The sequence below is a fragment of the Ranitomeya variabilis genome, chromosome 4 (genome assembly GCF_051348905.1).
Source record: "Ranitomeya variabilis isolate aRanVar5 chromosome 4, aRanVar5.hap1, whole genome shotgun sequence".
Classification (NCBI taxonomy): domain Eukaryota; kingdom Metazoa; phylum Chordata; class Amphibia; order Anura; family Dendrobatidae; genus Ranitomeya; species Ranitomeya variabilis.
This window is the reverse complement of record NC_135235.1, coordinates 335,571,959-335,592,567: the sequence shown is the minus strand read 5'-3', so window position 1 is coordinate 335,592,567 and position 20,609 is coordinate 335,571,959. Positions and strand designations below refer to the sequence as shown.

At 43.5% G+C, this 20,609-nt stretch overlaps 1 protein-coding gene across 1 annotated transcript in view; it reads left to right on the top strand.

The window, feature by feature from the left end:
* NHERF4 (NHERF family PDZ scaffold protein 4) overlaps positions 1-20,609 on the top strand; it is a 247,570-nt gene that overhangs the window by 218,658 nt on the left and 8,303 nt on the right. Inside the window, exon 9 of the mRNA XM_077250577.1 lies at positions 18,480-18,584. Within this exon, the coding sequence (XP_077106692.1) occupies positions 18,480-18,584 (105 nt within the window). The remainder of the gene's footprint in view (positions 1-18,479; positions 18,585-20,609) is intronic.

The following is a 20,609-nucleotide window of genomic DNA, read 5'->3' as shown; positions in this document are numbered from 1 at the left end:
TAATGCCGAGATAGGTTAAGTATTGCTCATTTCTGGTAAATTTGAATTGCGCTGTTATGTTGTTTTGTGTATCCCTGGGAGTGTTAATAAACAGGGCTTCAGATTTATCTATGTTAATCTTAAGGCCTGAGACCAATTCAAATTCATGGAGAGCGACAAAAAGATTTGGGAGTGTAATTATGGGATTGACTAAGGACAAAAGCAGATCATCTGCAAAAAGGCTAGCCTTGTAGTGGTCACCTCTGATTGTGGGTCCATTAATGTTAGGGTTGGTTCTGATAGCTTCCGCTAATGGCTCCATGGCTAGGACGAATAGAGCTGGGGAAAGCGGGCATCCTTGCCTGGTGCCACGTTGGATGTTAACCCCTTCACCACCAAGGGTGGTTTGCACGTTAATGACCGGGCCAATTTTTACAATTCTGACCACTGTCCCTTTATGAGGTTATAACTCTGGAACGCTTCAACGGATCTTGGCGATTCTGACACTGTTTTCTCATGACATATTGTACTTCATGATAGTGGTAAAATTTCTTCGATATAACTTGCAATTATTTGTGAAAAAAACGAATATTTGGCGAAAATTTAGAAAATTTCGCAATTTTCCAACTTTTAATTTTTATGCCCTTAAATCACAGACATATGTCACGCAAAATACTTAATAAGTAACATTTCCCACATGTCTACTTTACATCAGCACAATTTTGGAACCAACATTTTTTTTTGTGACGGAGTTATAAGGGTTAAAAGTTGACCAGCAATTTCTCATTTTTACAACACCATTTTTTTTTTAGGGACCACATCTCATTTGAAGTCATTTTGAGGGGTCTATATGATAGAAAATACCCAAGTGTGACACCATTCTAAAAACTGCACCCCTCAAGGTACTCAAAACCACTTTCAAGAAGTTTATTAACCCTTCAGGTGTTTCACAGGAATTTTTGGAATGTTTAAATAAAAATGAACATTTAACTTTTTTTCACACAAAATTTATTTCAGATCCAATTTGTTTTATTTTACCAAGGGTAACAGGAGAAAATAGACCCCAAAATTTGTTGTACAATTTGTCCTGAGTACGCTGATACCCCATATGTGGGGTTAATCCACTGTTTGGGCGCATGGCAGAGCTCGGAAGGAAAGGAGCGCCATTTGACTTTTCAATGCAAAATTGACTGGAATTGAGATGGGACGCCAAGTTGCATTTGGAGAGCCCCTGATGTGCCTAAACATAGAAACCCCCCACAAGTGACACCATTTTGGAAAGTAGACCCCCTAAGGAACTTATCTAGATGTGTGGTGAGCACTTTGACCCAACAAGTGCTTCACAGAAGTTTATAATGCAGAGCGGTAAAAATAAAAAATCATATTTTTTCACAAATATGATCTTTTCACCCCCAATTTTTTATTTTCCCAAGGGTAAGAGAAGAAATTGGACCTCAAAAATTGTTGTGCAATTTGTCCTGAGTACGCTGATACCCCATATGTGGGTGTAAACCATTGTTTGGGCGCAGGGCAGAGCTCGGAAGGGAAGGAGCGCCATTTGACTTTTCAATGCAAAATTGACTGGAATTGAGATGGGACGCCATGTTGCATTTGGAGAGCCCCTGATGTGCCTAAACATTGAAACCCCCCACAAGTGACACCATTTTGGAAAGTAGACCCCCTAAGGAACTTATCTAGATGTGTGGTGAGCACTTTGACCCAACAAGTGCTTCACAGAAGTTTATAATGCAGAGCCGTAAAAATAAAAAATCATATTTTTTCACAAAAATGATCTTTTCGCCCCCATTTTTTTATTTCCCCAAGGGTAAGAGAAGAAATTAGACCACAAAAGTTGTTGTGCAATTTGTCCTGAGTACGACGATACCCCATATGTGGGGGTAAACCACTGTTTGGGCGCATAGCAGAGCTCGGAAGGGAAGGAGCGCTATTTTACTTTTCAATGCAAAATTGACTGGAATTAAGATGGGATGCCATGTTGCGTTTGCAGAGCCCCTGATGTGCCTAAACATTGAAACCCCCCACAAGTGACACCATTTTGGAAAGTAGACCCCCTAAGGAACTTATCTAGATGTGTGGTGAGCACTTTGACCCAACAAGTGCTTCACAGAAGTTTATAATGCAGAGCCGTAAAAATAAAAATTCTTTTTTTTTCACAAAAATGATTTTTTAGCCCCCAGTTTTGTATTTTCACAAGGGTATCAGGATAAATTGGACCTCAAAAGTTGTTGTCCAAGTTGTCCTGAGTATGCTGATACCCCATATGTGGGGGGGAACCACTGTTTGGGTGCATGACAGAGCTCAGAAGGGAAGGAGCGCCATTTGGAATGCAGACTTAAATGGATTGGTCTGCAGGCGTCACGTTGCATTTGCAGAGCCCCTGATGTACCCAAACAGTACAAACCCCCCACAAGTGACCCCATATTGGAAACTAGACCCCCCAAGGAACTTATCTAGATGTGTTGTGAGAACTTTGAACCCCCAAGTGTTTCACTACAGTTTATAACGCAGAGCCGTGAAAATAAAAATTCCTTTTTTTTTTCACAAAAATGATTTTTTAGCCCCCAGTTTTGTATTTTTACAAGGGTATCAGGATAAATTGGACCCCAAAAGTTGTTGCCCAATTTGTCCTGAGTATGCTGGTACCCCATATGTGGGGGGGAACCACTGTTTGGGCACATGACAGAGCTCGGAAGGGAAGGAGCGCCATTTGGAATGCAGACTTAAATGGATTGGTCTGCAGGCGTCACGTTGCATTTGCAGAGCCCCTGATGTACCCAAACAGTACAAACCCCCCACAAGTGACCCCATATCGGAAACTAGACTCCCCAAGGAACTTATCTAGATGTGTTATGAGAACTTTGAACCCCCAAGTGTTTCACTACAGTTTACAACGCAGAGCCGTGAAAATAAAAAATCTTTTTTTTCCCACAAAACTTATTTTTTGGCCCCCAGTTTTGTATTTTTCCAAGGGTAGCAGGAGAAATTGGACCCCAAAAGATGTTGTACAATTTGTCCTGAGTACGCTGATACCCCATATGTGGGGGTAAACCACTGTTTGGGCGCATGGGAGAGCTCGGAAAGGAAGTAGCACCGTTTGACTTTTCAATGCAAAATTGACAGGAATTGAGATGGGACGCCATGTTGCGTTTGGAGAGCCACTGATGTGCCTAAACATTGAAACCCCCCACAAGTGACACCATTTTGGAAAGTAGACCCCCTAAGGAACTTATCTAGATGTGTTTTGAGCGCTTTGACCCACCAAGGGCTTCACAGAAGTTAATAATGCAGAGCCGTAAAAATAAAACAAAAATTTTTTCCCACAAAAATTATTTTTTTAGCCCCCAATTTTGTATTTTCCCGAGGGTAGCAGGAGAAATTGGACCCCAAAATTTGTTGTCCAAGTTGTCCTGAGTGCGATGATACACCATATGTGGGGAGAACCACTGTTTGGGCGCATGGGAGGGCTCGGAAAGGAAGGAGCGCCATTTGGAATGCAGACTTAGATGGAATGGTCTGCAGGCGTCACATTGCGTTTGCAGAGCCCCTAATGTACCTAAACAGTAGAAACCCCCCACAAGTGACACCATGTTGGAAAGTAGACCCCCTAAGGAACTTATCTAGATGTGTGGTGAGCACTTTGACCCACCAAGGGCTTCACAGAAGTTTATAATGCAGAGCCATAAAAATAAAACAAAAATTTTTTCCCACAAAAATTATTTTTTAGCCCCCAGTTTTGTATTTTCCCGAGGGTAACAGGAGAAATTGGACCCCAAATGTTGTTGTCCAATTTTTCCTGAGTGCGCTGATACCCCATATGTGGGGGGGAACCACCGTTTGGACGCATGGAAGGGCTCGGAAGTGAAGGAGCGCCATTTGGAATGCAGACTTAGATGGAATGGTCTGCAGGCGTCACATTGCGTTTGCAGAGCCCCTAATGTATCTAAACAGTAGAAACCCCCCACAAGTGACACCATGTTGGAAAGTACACTGCCTAAGGAACTTATCTAGATGTGTGGTGAGCGCTTTGACCCACCAAGGGCTTCACAGAAGTTTATAATGCAGAGCCGTAAAAATAAAACTAAAAATTTTTCCCACATAAAATATTTTTCAGCCCCCGGTTTTGTATTTTCCCGAGGGTAACAGGAGAAATTGGACCCCAAAAGTTGTTGTCCAATTTGTCCTGAGTGCGCTGATACCCCATATGTGGGGGGAACCACCGTTTGGATGCATGGGAGGGCTCGGAAGGGAAGGAGCGCCATTTGGAATGCAGACTTAGATGGAATGGTCTGCAGGCGTCACATTGCGTTTGCAGAGCCCCTAATGTACCTAAACAGTAGAAGCCCCACACAAGTGACCCCATTTTGGAAACTAGACCCCCCAAGGAACTTATCTAGATGTGTTGTAAGAATTTTGAACCCCCAAGTGTTTCACTACAGTTTATAACGCAGAGCCGTGAAAATAAAAAATCTTTGTTTTTCCCACAAAAATTATTTTTTAGCCCCCAGTTTTGTATTTTCCCAGGGGTAACAGGAGAAATTGGACCCCAGAGGTTGCTGTCCAATTTGTCCTGAGTACGCTGATACCCCATATGTTGGGATAAACCCCTGTTTGGGCACACGGGAGAGCTCGGAAGGGAAGGAGCACTGTTTTACTTTTTCAACGCAGAATTGGCTGGAATTGAGATCGGACGCCATGTCGCGTATGGAGAGCCCCTGATGTGCCGAAACAGTGGAAACCCCCCAATTATAACTGAAACCCTAATCCAAACACACCCCTAACCCTAATCCCAACAGTAACCCTAACCACACCTCTAACCCTGACACACCCCTAACCCTAATCCCAACCCTATTCCCAACCGTAAATGTAATCCAAACCCTAACCCTAACTTTAGCCCCAACCCTAACTGTAGCCTTAACCCTAGCCCCAACCCTAGCCCTAATGGGAAAATGGAAATAAATACTTTTTTTTTATTTTTCCCTAACTAAGGGGGTGATGAAGGGGTGTTTGATTTACTTTTATAGTGGGTTTTTTAGCGGATTTTTATGATTGGCAGCCGTCACACACTGAAAGACGCTTTTTATTGCAAAAAATATTTTTTGCGTTACCACATTTTGAGAGCTATAAATTTTCCATATTTTGGTCCACAGTCATGTGAGGTCTTGTTTTTTGCGGGACGAGTTGACGTTTTTATTGGTAACATTTTTGGGCACGTCACATTTTTTGATCGCTTTTTATTCCGATTTTTGTGAGGCAGAATGACCAAAAACCAGCTATTCATGAATTTCTTTTGGGGGAGGCGTTTATACTGTTCCGCGTTTGGTAAAATTGATAAAGCAGTTTTATTCTTCGGGTCAGTACGATTACAGCGATACCTCATTTATCTCATTTTTTTATGTTTTGGCGCTTTTATACGATAAAAACTATTTTATTGAAAAAATAATTATTTTTGCATCGCTTTATTCTCAGGACTATAACTTTTTTAGTTTTTTGCTGATGGTGCTGTATGGCAGCTCGTTATTTGCGGGACAAGATGACGCTTTCAGCGGTACCATGTTTATTTATATCTGTCTTTTTGATCGCGTGTTATTCCACTTTTTGTTCGGCGGTATGATAATAAAGCGTTGTTTTTTGCCTCGTTTTTTTTTTTTTTTCTTACGGTGTTTACTGAAGGGGTTAACTAGTGGGCCAGTTTTATAGGTCGGGTCGTTACGGACGCGGCGATACTAAATATGTGTACTTTTACTGTTTTTTTTTTTATATTTAGATAAAGAAATGTATTTATGGGAATAATATATATATTTTTTTTCATTATTTTGGAATATTTTTTTTTATTTTTTTTTACACATTTGGAATTTTTTTTTTTAACTTTTTTACTTTGCCCCAGGGGGGGACAATACAGATCGGTGATCTGTCAGTTTGCATAGCACTCTGACAGATCACCGATCTGAGAGAAGTGCAGGCTGCTTCACAGTGCCTGCTCTGAGCAGGCTTCTGTGAAGCCACCTCCCTCCCTGCAGGACCCGGATCCGCGGCCATCTTGGATCCGGGTCTGGAGCAGGCAGGGAGGGAGGTAAGACCCTCGCAGCAACGCGATCACATCGCGTTGCTCCGGGGGTCTCAGGGAAGCCCGCAGGGAGCCCCCTCCCTGCGCGATGCTTCCCTGCACCGCCGGCACATCGCGATCATGTTTGATCGCGGTGTGCCGGGGGTTAATGTGCCGGGGGCGGTCCGTGACCGCTCCTGGCACATAGTGCCGGATGTCAGCTGCGATATGCAGCTGACACCCGGCCGCGATCGGCCGCGCTCCCCCCGTGAGCGCGGCCGATCGCGTATGACGTACTATCCCGTCCGTGGTCATGGGGGCCCACCCCACCTCGACGGGATAGTACGTCAAATGTCGGGAAGGGGTTAATAGGGGTAGGCTGGTTTGAGGGTAACTTTAGATAGGCCGTGGGGTGGTCGTACAGGAGTCGAAGGCAGGAGGTGAAACCACTCGGAAAGCCAAATTTCGCAAGGACTTCGAACAAGTACGACCACGACACCGAATCAAAGGCTTTCTCTATATCGAGTGCTAACAAGAGTAAGGACTGTTTGGAGTGATTAGCTAAATGTATTAAATTAAGGTTCCTCCTAATATTGTCTGGGCCCTGTCTTCTGGGAATGAACCCCACTTGATCCTGGTGAATTAGGGTAGGCAGTATTTTATTTATTCTGGCCGTGATTATAGATGTAAAAATTTTTAAGTCTATGTTTAGCAGTGAAATAGGCCTGTAGTTTTTGGGGTAAAGGTGATCTTTCTTCGGTTTTGGAATCACAGTGACGTGGGCAACGTAAAATTTGGATGGCATTTGGGCTCCGTTTAGTAAAGCATTACAAAAGCTTTGTATATGAGGTATAAGTATACTGTCAAATTTTTTATAATACTGCGCGGTGAGCCCATCAGGCCCCGGAGCCTTATTTTTTTTTACATTTTTGATCGTTGCCTTTATTTCTTCAGAGTCGATTGGCGCTTGAAGATGTGCTATATCAGAATTTGGGACTTTAGGTAATGTCAGGTCTTTGAGGAAATTCTGGATGCGAATTGGAGAAGGAGGCCGTGGGAGAGAGTAAAGATTTTGGTAAAATTGCTGAAACGTTTTATATATTGCATCAGGGTGGGCAGTGATACGGCCTGAAGTTTCTTTAATATGGGGGATATTATTCAGGAGCTCTTTACTCTTAAGTTTACGGGCCAACATGCTGCTTGGTTTGTTTGCATATTTGTGAAAAGTAGATTTCGTCCAAGCCAGGGCTCTTTCTGATCTGTTTGTTAAAATGGTATTGAGTTGTAATTTAGTTTCACGAATTTTCTTAATTAGATAAAGTGAGGGGAGGTTTTGGTTTGCCTGTTCTAATTTTGAGAGTTTATTTTCTAATTGTAATTGTAGCTCAGACCTTTGCTTTTTTTTGCTAGAGGCAATTTTAATTAGGGTCCCTGTTATAAATTTTTTGTGTGCCATCCACACATTTCCCGGGGACACCTCTGCAGTATTGTTGGTTTGGAAATATAGATTCAGCTCGTCCTTTATGGTAGATAAAACCGATGGGTCTACTAGTAGGGATTCATTCAGTCTCCACCTGAAGAGTCTAGAAGAGGTAATGGCAAAGTTAAATGCAGATAGGACCGCATCGTGGTCTGACCAAGACGATACGATATGCCGGGAGAATAAAACCGAGGGAAGGGTTCTGGAGGATGTGAGATGTAGGTCAATTCTGGAATAGGACTTTTGTGCAGGTGAAAAGTAAGTATATCCCCTCTGAGGTCCATTTTGCTTTCGCCAGATATCGGCCAGACAATTTACTTTCAGCATTTGTAGAATCTTTTTCCTGTCTATTTTTGATATGTCAACTCGATTAAGTGAACTGCTGTCGAGCGACGGGCTGAGAGTGAGATTAAAATCGCCACACCAGATAAGGTGATGATATGAGAATGAGGCTAATTTTGATAAGATTAAACGCATGACCCGAGTCTGAGTGGCCGTTGGCAGGTAACTATTAACAAGGAGGGAGAAGGGAGGGGGGAAGGGGGGAGGGGAGGGGGAGAAGGGAGGGGGGAGAAGGGAGGGGGGAGAAGGGAGGGGGGAAGGGGGGGAGGGGAAGGGAGAGAAAGAAAAAAAAAAGGGGGGGGGAAGGAGAAGAGAACTAGATAATGCATTAGCAGGTAATACAACAACTGTGGATAGACCGAACATTAACTGCTAGGTATTTAACCTAAATCCAGAGCAGGGCAAAGACAACAACTGGCCCCATAAATATAACCTAGAGAAACATGAATTATTTTGGGGATATCAAATCTTGAGGTATGCAAATCAGGTAATCTGAGTGTCTTGACTTCTTGTTCTGGGATAGTTTGTCCATTCCCTTGTTGGCCTGGGTTTTCTTTGTGGAAGCGAGGGAGTCTCTGAAGATAGTGGAATACTAGCCTTTATCAAGGCCTGGGTTCCTTCCTCTAGTGACCGGCAGGTATAGAGCTGAGACTTGAAAGTGAAGATAAGAGCGAATGGAAAACCCCACTTGTATTTAACCTGAGCCTCTTGTAGGGAGGTAGTAATTGGCCTGAGGGCCCTTCTTCTGGCCAATGTAGTGGGTGCAATGTCTGCATAAATGTGCACTGAGTCTGGAAGGCCAGGTAAGATAGGTTGGTTTCTAGCCGCCAGCAAGATCTGATCACGGGTCTCCTCATAGTGCATCTTTAGTATTACATCTCTGGGCATAGCATTAGATCTTGACTTACCCAGTGCTCTGTGTATTCTTGTAATATGGAGAAGGGCCGGGTCTAGGTCAGGTAGAAGGGCTGCAAAAAGGGCTGCTGCTGTATCTTTAAGGGCAACCACGTGTTATGGAAGTCCTCTAATTCGAATGTTGCTTCTTCTGGACCTGTTCTCATAATCCTCACATCTCAATTCCAACTCAGTAATACGGTCAGTATGCCGCTTGAGAGTCTCCTGATCTTCCTCCAGCGCGTCAGAGACAACATCCATTTTTTCCTCCAAGTTATTTGTGCGCTGTGCCAGGTCTTGCAACTGGGATGAGATACCCTGCATGGCGGTGGTAAGCTCCTCTCTAAAGGTTTCTTGCAAGGACCTCATGAAGGCAGCCATTGAAATCATTGCTTCAGAGCTTGGGGAAGCATCATCCCGCTCTGCGCCCCCATTACCCTGAGTTGCAGAAACAGACGGAGGGTTAGTTGCTGCAGCCATTTTGGAGGGGGTGCCGTTCATAAAGAGGTCTGAAATGGTGCGGCCCGTCGGCTGTGCTGCGCCCCCCTTTTTCGGCATTACTGACTGCCCTGCTCTTAGAGGCAGACTGTCCCCGGGAGGGGAATATTTACAATGTTTCGGTCGCTGGAAAGGGTTGAATGGGGTCCGTCGGGTAGCAGAGCTCAGCACAACATGACTGTCATTGCCGTTCCCTGCACATGCGCCCCGTCAATAAAGTTTTATCTACTTGCTGATTTCACTTAGTTGCAAGATGAGCCGCATGCAGAGGGAGGCCGCATGGGCTGGAAGCTAATGGTACTGCTTTTAGTGTGTTCAGTCCCGGCTACAATGTCTACTACTTTCTGCTGAATTGAAGTGCCTCGTACTCAGGGCGGCAGTAGGCAATGGGGCAGCAAGAGATAAGGCACAAGTGTAGGCTGCAGGCGGGGAGTGATCCCAGCACAGGGTGCCGCTTTCTGCTGAAGTGTGCTTCCATGTAACAGTGCATAAACATCCACAGCTATCTCTCCAGCCCACTAAGTGTTAAACAGATGGGTATGGGGCAGCAGGAGACAAGGCTCAAGCACAGGCTGCAGGCGGGGAGTGATCCCAGCACAGGGTGTCGCTTTCTGCTGAAGTGTGCTTCCATGTAACAGTGCACAAACATCCACAGCTATCTTTCCAGCTCAGTAAGTGTTAAACAGATGGGTATGGGGCAGCAGGAGATAAGGCACAAGCACAGGCTGCAGGCGAGTGATCCCAGCACAGGGAGACGCTTTCAGCTGAAGTGTGCCTCAGTGTAACAGTGCACAAACATCCACAGCTATCTCTCCAGGCCAGTAGGTGTTAAACAGGTGGGTATGGGGCAGCAGGAGACAAGGCTCAAGCACAGGCTACAGGCGGGGAGTGATCCCAGCACAGGGTGTTTTCTGCTGAAGTGTGCTTCGGTGTAACAGTGCACAAACATCCACAGCTATCTCTCCAGCTCAGTAAGTGTTAAACAGATGGGTATGGGGCAGCAGGAGATAAGGCATAAGCACAGGCTGCAGGCGGGGAGTGATCCCAGCACAGGGAGACGGTTTCTGCTGAAGTGTGCCTCAGTGTAACAGTGCACAAACATCCACAGCTATCTCTCCAGGCCAGTAGGTGTTAAACAGGTGGGTATGGGGCAGCAGGAGACAAGGCTCAAGCACAGGCTACAGGCGGGGAGTGATCCCAGCACAGGGTGTTTTCTGCTGAAGTGTGCTTCGGTGTAACAGTGCACAAACATCCACAGCTATCTCTCCAGCTCAGTAAGTGTTAAACAGATGGGTATGGGGCAGCAGGAGATAAGGCATAAGCACAGGCTGCAGGCGGGGAGTGATCCCAGCACAGGGAGACGGTTTCTGCTGAAGTGTGCCTCAGTGTAACAGTGCACAAACATCCACAGCTATCTCTCCAGGCCAGTAGGTGTTAAACAGGTGGGTATGGGGCAGCAGGAGACAAGGCACAAGTACAGATTGCAAACGGGGAGCGATCCCAGCAAAGGTATAGCTCCTGTTTCAAGCGTGCAGGGGCTCCCTCCACACCACGCAGCGAGTCAAAGATGGCGCCAGGACTGGCGGGAAAACTTACAGCTCCCTCACCTCGCCGACAGGGATGTGTCCAGGGGAATTACCAGGCCTCCAGGAGAGCAGAGCGCCCTCACAGGCGTTGAGATCGTCTAGCAATATCGCCGGCCGTGGTGTCCCTCTATGTCTGCAGGCACCACCGCATGGGACAGGGACCGGGTTATGGAAGCAGCAGTCCAGAGCGCCTCTAAGCACAGCGAGATGCACCGGACCGCAGGGGGCACAGCTGCAGGTAAGCGGTGAGCCGCATGAGCGGCAAGCCGAGGCTTGAGAGGGTGTGTGGGAAGGGGGCAGTTCGAACCTCCCCGCGGTCGCCGCAGCTCGGCACAGACCCGGCCCGTGGATCTGTTAAAGATGGCGGCGCCGCTGTCCTGTCTCCCTCTCTCCTCTCAGTTTCTGGGACTCGTGCTGGGGTGTGGTACACCGTCCACTCCAGGGTCAGGCACAGCTTCTTGTCTGTCTATGGGGTTATTTCTCACGCTGCAGGGCTAATTAAATTTAGTGGGAATCCAGCGCTGGGCAGGAGCTCATCAGACATGCGACTGTTTCCCTTCACAGCCAGGCCACGCCCCCGGAAAACTGCGTTTAATACGCCCGAGGGCCATTTTGAATATCTTGTGATGCCATTCGGACTCTCTAATGCCCCATCTGTGTTTCAGTCCTTCATGCATGATATTTTTCGGAATTATCTTGATAAATTCATGATTGTATATTTGGATGATATTTTGATTTTTTCAGGTGATTGGGAGTCTCATGTGAAACAAGTCAGGATGGTATTTCAGGTCCTTCGTGATAATGCCTTGTTTGTGAAGGGGTCTAAGTGCCTCTTTGGAGTACAGAAGGTTTCTTTTTTGGGCTTCATTTTTTCTCCATCATCTATAGAAATGGATCCGGCTAAGGTTCAGGCCATTCATGGTTGGATCCAGCCCACATCCGTGAAGAGCCTTCAGAAATTTTTGGGCTTTGCTAATTTTTATCGCCGTTTCATTGCCAACTTCTCCAGTGTGGTTAAACCCCTGACTGATTTGACGAGGAAGGGCGCTGATGTAGCGAATTGGTTCTCTGAGGCTGTTTCTGCCTTTCAGGAGCTTAAGCGCCGATTTACTTCTGCCCCTGTGTTGCGTCAGCCGGATGTTTCTCTTCCTTTTCAGGTTGAGGTTGACGCTTCTGAGATTGGGGCAGGGGCCGTTTTGTCTCAGAGGAATTCTGATGGTTCCTTGATGAAACCGTGTGCCTTCTTTTCTCGAAAGTTTTCGCCTGCGGAACGCAATTATGATGTCGGCAATCGTGAGTTGTTGGCTATGAAGTGGGCATTTGAGGAGTGGCGACATTGGCTTGAGGGGGCCAAGCACCGTATTGTGGTCTTGACCGATCATAAGAATCTGATTTACCTCGAGTCTGCCAAACGGCTGAATCCTAGACAGGCCCGATGGTCCCTGTTTTTCTCCCGTTTTGATTTTGTTGTCTCGTATCTTCCGGGTTCTAAGAATGTTAAGGCTGATGCCCTCTCTAGGAGTTTTTTACCTGATTCCCCTGGGATTCTTGAGCCGGTTGGTATTCTTAAGGAGGGGGTGATTCTTTCTGCCATCTCCCCTGATTTGCGACGGGTTCTTCAGGAGTTTCAGGCTGATAAACCTGAGTGCTGTCCAGCGGGGAAACTGTTTGTTCCTGACAGATGGACTAGTAAAGTGATTTCTGAGGTTCACTGTTCTGTGTTGGCTGGCCATCCTGGGATTTTTGGTACCAGAGATTTGGTTAGTAGGTCCTTTTGGTGGCCTTCTTTGTCACTGGATGTGCATTCTTTTGTGCAGTCCTGTGGGACTTGTGCACGGGTTCAAACCTTGCTGCTCCCGCGCCAGTGGGTTGCTTTTGCCTTTGCCGGTCCCTGAGAGGCCTTGGACGCATATTTCTATGGATTTTATTTCGGATCTTCCTGTTTCCCAGAGGATGTCTGTTATCTGGGTGGTCTGGGACCGGTTTTCTAAGATGGTTCATTTGGTACCTTTGCCTAAGTTGCCTTCCTCTTCTGAGTTGGTTCCGTTGTTTTTTTCAGCATGTGGTTCGTTTGCATGGCATTCCGGAGAATATTGTGCCCGATAGAGGTTCCCAGTTTGTTTCTAGGTTTTGGCGGTCCTTTTGTGCTAAGCTGGGCATTGATTTGTCTTTTTCTTCCGCATTTTATCCTCAGACAAACGGCCAAACCGAGCGAACTAACCAGACTTTGGAAAATTATTTGAGATGCTTTGTGTCTGCCGATCAGGATGATTGGGTGGCTTTCTTGCCATTGGCCGAGTTTGCCCTTAATAATCGGGCTAGTTCTGCTACCTTGGTTTCACCATTCTTTTGTAATTCTGGGTTTCATCCTCGTTTTTCTTCAGGGCAGGTTGAGTCTTCTGATTGTCCTGGGGTGGACTCTGTGGTTGACAGGTTGCAGCAGATTTGGGCTCATGTTGTGGACAATTTGGTGTTGTCTCAGGAGGAGGCTCAGCGTTTTGCCAACCGTCGTCGGCGTGTGGGTTCCCGGCTTCGGGTTGGGGATTTGGTCTGGTTGTCTTCTCGTCATGTTCCTATGAAGGTTTCTTCCCCGAAGTTCAAGCCTCGGTTTATTGGTCCTTATAGGATTTCTGAGATTATCAATCCAGTGTCTTTTCGTTTGGCCCTTCCAGCCTCTTTTTCCATCCATAATGTTTTTCATAGATCTTTGTTGCGGAAATATGTGGTGCCCGTGGTTCCCTCTGTTGATCCTCCTGCCCCGGTGTTGATTGATGGGGAGTTGGAGTATGTTGTGGAGAAGATCTTGGATTCTCGTTTTTCTAGATGGAGGCTTCAGTATCTTGTCAAGTGGAAGGGTTATGGCCAGGAGGATAATTCTTGGGTTGTTGCCTCCGATGTTCATGCTGACGATTTGGTTCGTGCCTTCCATTTGGCTCGTCCGGATCGGCCTGGGGGCTCTGGTGAGGGTACTGTTGTGAATTCTGTTGTGGGTTCTGCTCTTGGGCTCCCTCCGGTGGTTATAAGTGGTAGTGCTGCTGTTTGTCCTTCACAGCAGTCATCAGCTGCTTCCACTTTGGACGGGGCTATTTAGTCTGGCTCCTTCCTTTAGTGAGTGCCAGTTGTCCATTGTTTTCTGGGGATTCTCATCTCTGCTTGGTTTCTCCTGCTGGATTGTCCAAATCATCAAAGATAAGTCCTGGCTCTGTTTTTGCAGTCCACATGCGGTGGACTTTATAGTTCAGTGAATTGCTATGTTTTTTCTTGTCCAGCTTTGTCTGTGTAAGGATTTATTCAGCCAAGTTGGAAGCTCTGGAGTCAGAGAGTTACCCTCCATGCCTTTAGTTAGGTGTGGAGATTTTTGTATCCTCTGTGGTGGATTTTTGTAGAATTTTAATACTGACCGCACAGTACTCTGTCCTGTCTTTTCTTTCTAGGTAGCGTGGCCTCCTTTACTAAATTCTGTTTTTCAGTTTGCGTTTGTAATTTCCCTCTCCTCTCACAGTCAATATTTGTGGGGGGCTGTCTTTCCTTTGGGAATTTTCTCTGAGGCAAGATAGTATTCCTGTTTCTTTCTTTAGGGGTAATTAGTCCTCTGGCCGTGACGAGGTGTCTAGGGAGTGACAGGAACATCCCACGGCTACTTCTAGTTGCGGTGTTAAGTTCAGGGTCTGCGGTCAGTATAGAGGCCACCTACTCCAGAGCTCGTCCATGCTGCTCCTAGGCCACCAGATCATAACAATTTATTCATGTAAAGGAAGTAACAAAAAAAGTACAAATATTTGCTATCGCCACATCTAGAAAGACCCAACCTATAAAAGTGTCCCACTAGTTAATCCCTTCAGTGAACACCGTTAAAAAAATAAATAAAAACCGAGGCAATAAACTATGCTTTATCATCATATCGCCAAACAAAAAGTGGAAAAAAACACAATCAAAATGATGAATGTAAATAAATATGGTATTTCTGAAAAAGTCATCTTGTCCCGCAAAAAACAAGCTACCAAACCGCTCCATCAGCGGGAAAAATAAAAAAGTTATAGCTCTCAGAATAAAACGATGCAAAAATAATTATTTTTTCTATCAAATACTTTTTATTGTGTAAAAGTGCCAAACATATAAAAATAATATAAAGGTAGTATGGCTGTAATCATACTGCCCTGAAGAAAAAGGCTGCCTTATCAATTTTGCCACACGTGGAACGCCAAAACCCCTCCAAAAAAGCAATTCCTGAATTGCTGATTTTTGCTCATTCTGCCTCCCAAAAATCAGAATAGAAAGTAATCAGAAAATGTGCCTGAAAATGGTATGAATAAAAACGTCAAATCGTCCCACAAAAAACAAGCCCTCACATGACTCTGTCAACCGAAAAAGGGAAAAATGATAGCTATCAAAATATGGTGATGCAAAAACTTGTATCTTTTAGTGTGTGACAGAAGCCAAACATAAAAAAACAGTTTAACTCTGGTATCGCCGTAAGCGCACCGCCCTGATGAATAACGTTGTCTAATCGGTCATGCCACACGAGAAACGGCGTAAAAAATAACTAAAACCAATTCTTTACCTGATGTTGATTTTGTTTCATTTTGCTTCCCAAAGATTAGAGTAAGGCTCGGCTCACATTTATCCTGCGCTGTACGCTAAGCGCTAAGTGCTTACACTGCTGTGTAAATCTCTGAAATATGTGATTCAGATTTAACAGCCGGCATAAGATTTCCTATAACTTTATTCTGGCTGTGTTTATTTACAATATAACTCTAGGATTAGAACTGGAGAGGCATCTTATAGGCGCCTCTCTATTACTAAGCCTTGGGCTTGATGTCGCCAGACAATACAAAGGTGACATCAACCCCACAGGGCAAGTGGCACAGGGCAAGTGGCAAGAGCCAAGCAAAGAGCCAGAATTGACACATTTAATAAATGCACCTTTTCTGGGTGGCTGTGAGCTACTATTTTTAGACTGGGGGGACCAATATACATGGCTCCTTAACAGCCTGAGAATTCCAGCCCCCAGCTGTCTTTTATATCTTGGACTCTTCTATTCTTGATAATCAACCTTGCTAAAGCTGACAGCTGAGTGTTGCTGCCCGCAGCTGTCAGTTTTGCCTGGCTGGTTATCAAAAATTCAGGGTTCACCACTGTTTTGTTTCTAATGAAGTCCGTGTTTGGGGTCTGTGCCCGAACAATAGGTGTTCAGTACGGACCTGAAATCTACTGTTTGGGTTCGCCCATCTCTTCCTTTTATCCTTGCAAAAATATTGTTCATTTTTTCCTTCCACATTCCATTAATTCCCATGAAGCACCTGAAGGGTTCATACATTTTTTAAATATGGATTTGAGCACCTTAAGGGTTGTTGTTTTTAGAATCATGTTACTTTTGGGTATTTTCTGTCATATAGGCCCTTCAACATCACTTCAAATGTGATGTGGTCCCTAAAATAAATGGTTTTATAAATTTTGTTGGAAAAATGAGAAATCGCTGGTCAACTTTTACCCTTTATAACTTTCTAACAAAAAAAATTATGTTTCAAAAAATGTCCTGATGTAAAGTTTGGAAAATGTTATTTCTTAACTATTTTGTGTTACATAACTCTGATTTAAAATTAAAAATTGGAAAATTGCTAAATTTTCCAAATTTTCACCAATTTTTGTTTTTTATTCAAATAAACACAAGCTATGATGAGGAAATTTTAACAATATTATGAAGAACAATATGTCATGAGAATTAGTGAGATCCATTGAAGATTTCCAGAGTTATTACCACATAAAGTGACAGTGGTCAGATTTGTAAAATTTGGCCTGGTTAGGAACGTGAAAACAGGCTTCGTCTCAAAGAGGTTAAGGAAGATTATTTAGAAAGTTGATTAACTGCATTTAGGATTCAAAATGAACAATGCAAACAATTTTGTGTGATGGTTTATACAATAATATGATTGAATCTATCTAGATTCAAATGTAGCAAATCACACAAATTTTTCAGGGAAATTTGATTCTCATTAAATGAATTGGATGCAAATTGATTGTTCTTCCCAATGCTCTTAATACTCACCTCACCGCTCACCTTCTCAGGTATGGCAGCAAAGGGACAAATGAGCAGGGAAGTGAGTATTATTATTATTATGTTTTTTAACTGCCAACTACAATTCAGCAACACGGCCGCCACAACTGGGAACTTTATTGCTGAATTTGTGTGAAGAGAATTGCAAAATAATATGTGTTCTGGAGAATAAAATTTTTTGTAAAATGTGAGAAGAATTCAATGAAACTAGAATACATTTTCTAATCTCTAGTATATGTTATGGGGCATAGTATTAAAAGGAACCTGCCCCCCCCCCCCCTCCCCCCCGGCGTTTGTAACTAAAAGAGTCATCTTGTGCTGCACTAATCGTTTAAAAAACGATTCTTTCAGCAGTGCCAGGGACCCGAACTAAAAGAGCCACCTTATCAGAATGCAGCATTAGTGCCGCACAAGGTGGCTCTTTTAGTTACAAACACCTGGGGGGTGGCAGGTTCCCTTTAATTGGAATCTGTTCTAGGATCTACCCTCCCAAGCCGTCTATATGGGCATGTAGACCAAAGAAAGCTGAATAGTAGGGATGGGAAGCCATGCAGGAATCTACCCCTGAAGAAGCCACACTAGTTTGTGGCGATATGCATGGGGTCCGCATCCCCCCTATTCTCCTCCAGCTTCCATGGCTCTCTCCATGTTTTCTTCATTCCTCCACCATTGGGTCTAATTTTTGAGCTGCCCCTCTTTGCTATACTACAAGAATTGGTTTGATTTCTATTCAGTACTCTTTACATCTTGTTTATTGATTTTGTGGTTATACGGTGGATCAGCCCACCTCGGCTTATAATGATTACATATGTATTATTTTGAATATGGTGCTGTGAATAGGAATATATGGTCTTGCATATTTGCATTCATATTACTGGTACCATCGTATCAGAGCATATTGTTTCTCATCATAAATAATATGTTTTTTGATTTGGAGCCATATGTGGTTGCTCACATTGCTGTTGGGGATTTAGTGTGGGTTAGTTATTGCCATATCATGGGCATAACTGGTCATTTTTTCATCTTTTGTTTTTAAATGTTTTTATTGAGTCTTACTGTGATTTTTGTATGTGCTGTTATCAGTCTAATAATAAAAAAACAGTTACTGAATTTTGGTGTTCCCAATTCTGTAGGCATTTTCCTTTGTTCTCTTGTTCTTCTCTACTTTGATGCTGGCAGGGATGTTACAATATGTAATGGCCTCTCTTGGTTCTCCTGATCTCTCTGCAGAGCTGTGTGTGATTATACCTGACACATCTGCAGGCTCCTCTCAGCTTCAGCTTCCATTTCCCAGGCAGACAGGGTTGCAATAGTGTTGCAATACAGCAGAGCTGTGAGAACTGCAGCTGCTAATGTGTTAGTAAGGAGGCAAAGTTCAGTTCTACTGTTGTATTACGGTTCAGGAGGGTTGCTCCTACTGACAGATTCCCTTTAAAAGGAAAAATGTACCAGTGAATGAATGTTTTAATGATTCTGGAAACCTATTTACCTGAAAATCAAAGCAAACTAAATTAGATGTAGATTTAAAAATTTGGCATAAATTATTTGGTTATGTTATGCTACATGTTTTCTCTCAATCAGATTGAAACCTCACCTCTGCTTTTTTATGAAGATACCAGTCAAGTTAAAGCTTCAGAAGGTGATAACTCAAATCAAAGAGAACCACTGTCATCCAGTGTTACAGAGGTGATATATTTTTCTATTTGTACCCAAATATGTTATTTTCTTAGATTATTTGCTAAAAGCATTTTAAAAATAGTATCAAGCAGTAGTGGAAATCTAAGTGTGTAGAAAAAGTCAACACACCCCTGTAAAAATTTCAGATTTTTGTGATGTAAAAATCATACCAAGAAGAATCATTTCAGTACTTTTTCCACCAATAATCCAAGCAAATCCTTTTAGAAATAAACTGAAATAATACTGAGCGGAAAATAAAAATAGCAAAATTAAAATAATTTGGTTGCATAAGTGTCAGCACACTCTTATAATTGGGGATATGGATGTGTTTAGGATTAGCCAATCAAATTACACTCATATTAAATAGTAGTTAGCACACAGGTACCATCATTTACAGAGATTTTGATTAACTGCATGTAAATTTTAGACCTTACACTTACACTTTACATTAAAGCCATGGTCTGTAAACAGCTTACAACACAGCGAAGGGATTTCATTGTTGAAAGTTATTAGTTAGGCGAAGAGTACAAAAAATGCTACAAGTAATCAGACACCATGGAACACTGTGAAGTCAGTTAGCAAGACGTGGCTTTAATTTTGCACAACAGTGACATTACCAAGAACTAGATGTCCCTCAAAAAATTAGTGAAAGGCAAGAAGAAAAATGATCCCTGAGGCTGTCAAGAGACCAACAGCAACATTACAGGAGTTGCATTACTTTCTGGTAAGTACTAGTTGTGTATTGTATGTGACAACAATCTCCCTTATTCCCCATATGTTTGTGGGGTAGAGTGTAAAGACGGTACCCTTTTCTTGCAAAGAAAAACATCCAAGCCCAGCTGTTTTGTCACAATCTACACTAAGTCTGCTGAATGCATGAGGGAAAACATGTTATATTCTGATGAGACCAAGGTTGAATGTTTTGGCCATAATTCTAAAAGTTATGTTTGACTCGAAGCCAACGCTGCACATTACCAAAAATACCATACCTACAGTGAAGCATGGTGGAGGCAGCATTATGCTTTTGGGCTATTTTTGGCAGCTGCAACTAGGCTTTAGCAAAGGTGGTGACAATTATGAAGCATTCCAGATATCAGTAAATTTTGCAACAAAACCTTCATGCCTGAGCTTAAAAGCTGACAATGAAGAGAAATTTCACCTTTCAACACGAGAAGAAACGTAAGCATACCTCTGAATCATCCAAAAAATTTCTCTGCCAGAAGAAAATCTATAATTTAGAATGGCCTAGTCAGAGCCCAGAGCTGAATACAATTGAAAATCAGTGAGTGATCTGGTGACTTGAAGAGGGCGCTGTACAGAGACGATTCCTTCACAATCTGACAGGCTTGGAGCTACTGCAAGGAGGAGTGGGCAAAGATTTCCAATTCAAGATGTGCCAGGCTGATAGACTACTACCAAAAAGACTGAATGCTGTCATAAATTCAAAGGGTACTTCAACAAAGTATTATTTTAAGGGTGTGCATATTTATGCAGCCATATTATTTTAGTTCTTTATTTTTCCTTTTCAGAGAAAGAACAATGGGGGCACCACGGTCAGTGGGACTCAAACCAAGGCCTAAAAACTACCAGGAAAAATATAACAAGAAAAAAGGTAGGCCTGACAAAATGGGAGTCACCACCAAGTCAATACAAAATCACAGCTTTATTAAACAATTTGTACAAGCAAAAAGGCAGAACACATTTAAAAACATTTTAAAACGAGGGGATATAACATAACCCAATTTTAACAAGAGCCCAAAATGAGGCCAAAAACCCGCACAAACCCAAGCAGAGTGAAATACACATGCCCATGAATACAAATGGCCTAAACGACAGCATGATGGCAAAGAATAACCAGCCCACCTGGTCCCATGAGATCACTCATATAAAGAAACATGATATATGCCTAGAGATAAACCAGAACTGACACGCACCCTATGATAATGTGCCGTGACGTCCGCAAATGAAACAAATATACAAAAGAAAAATAATGAGACCGGCTATGCAAATAGTACAGGCAGGACTGTGACAAGT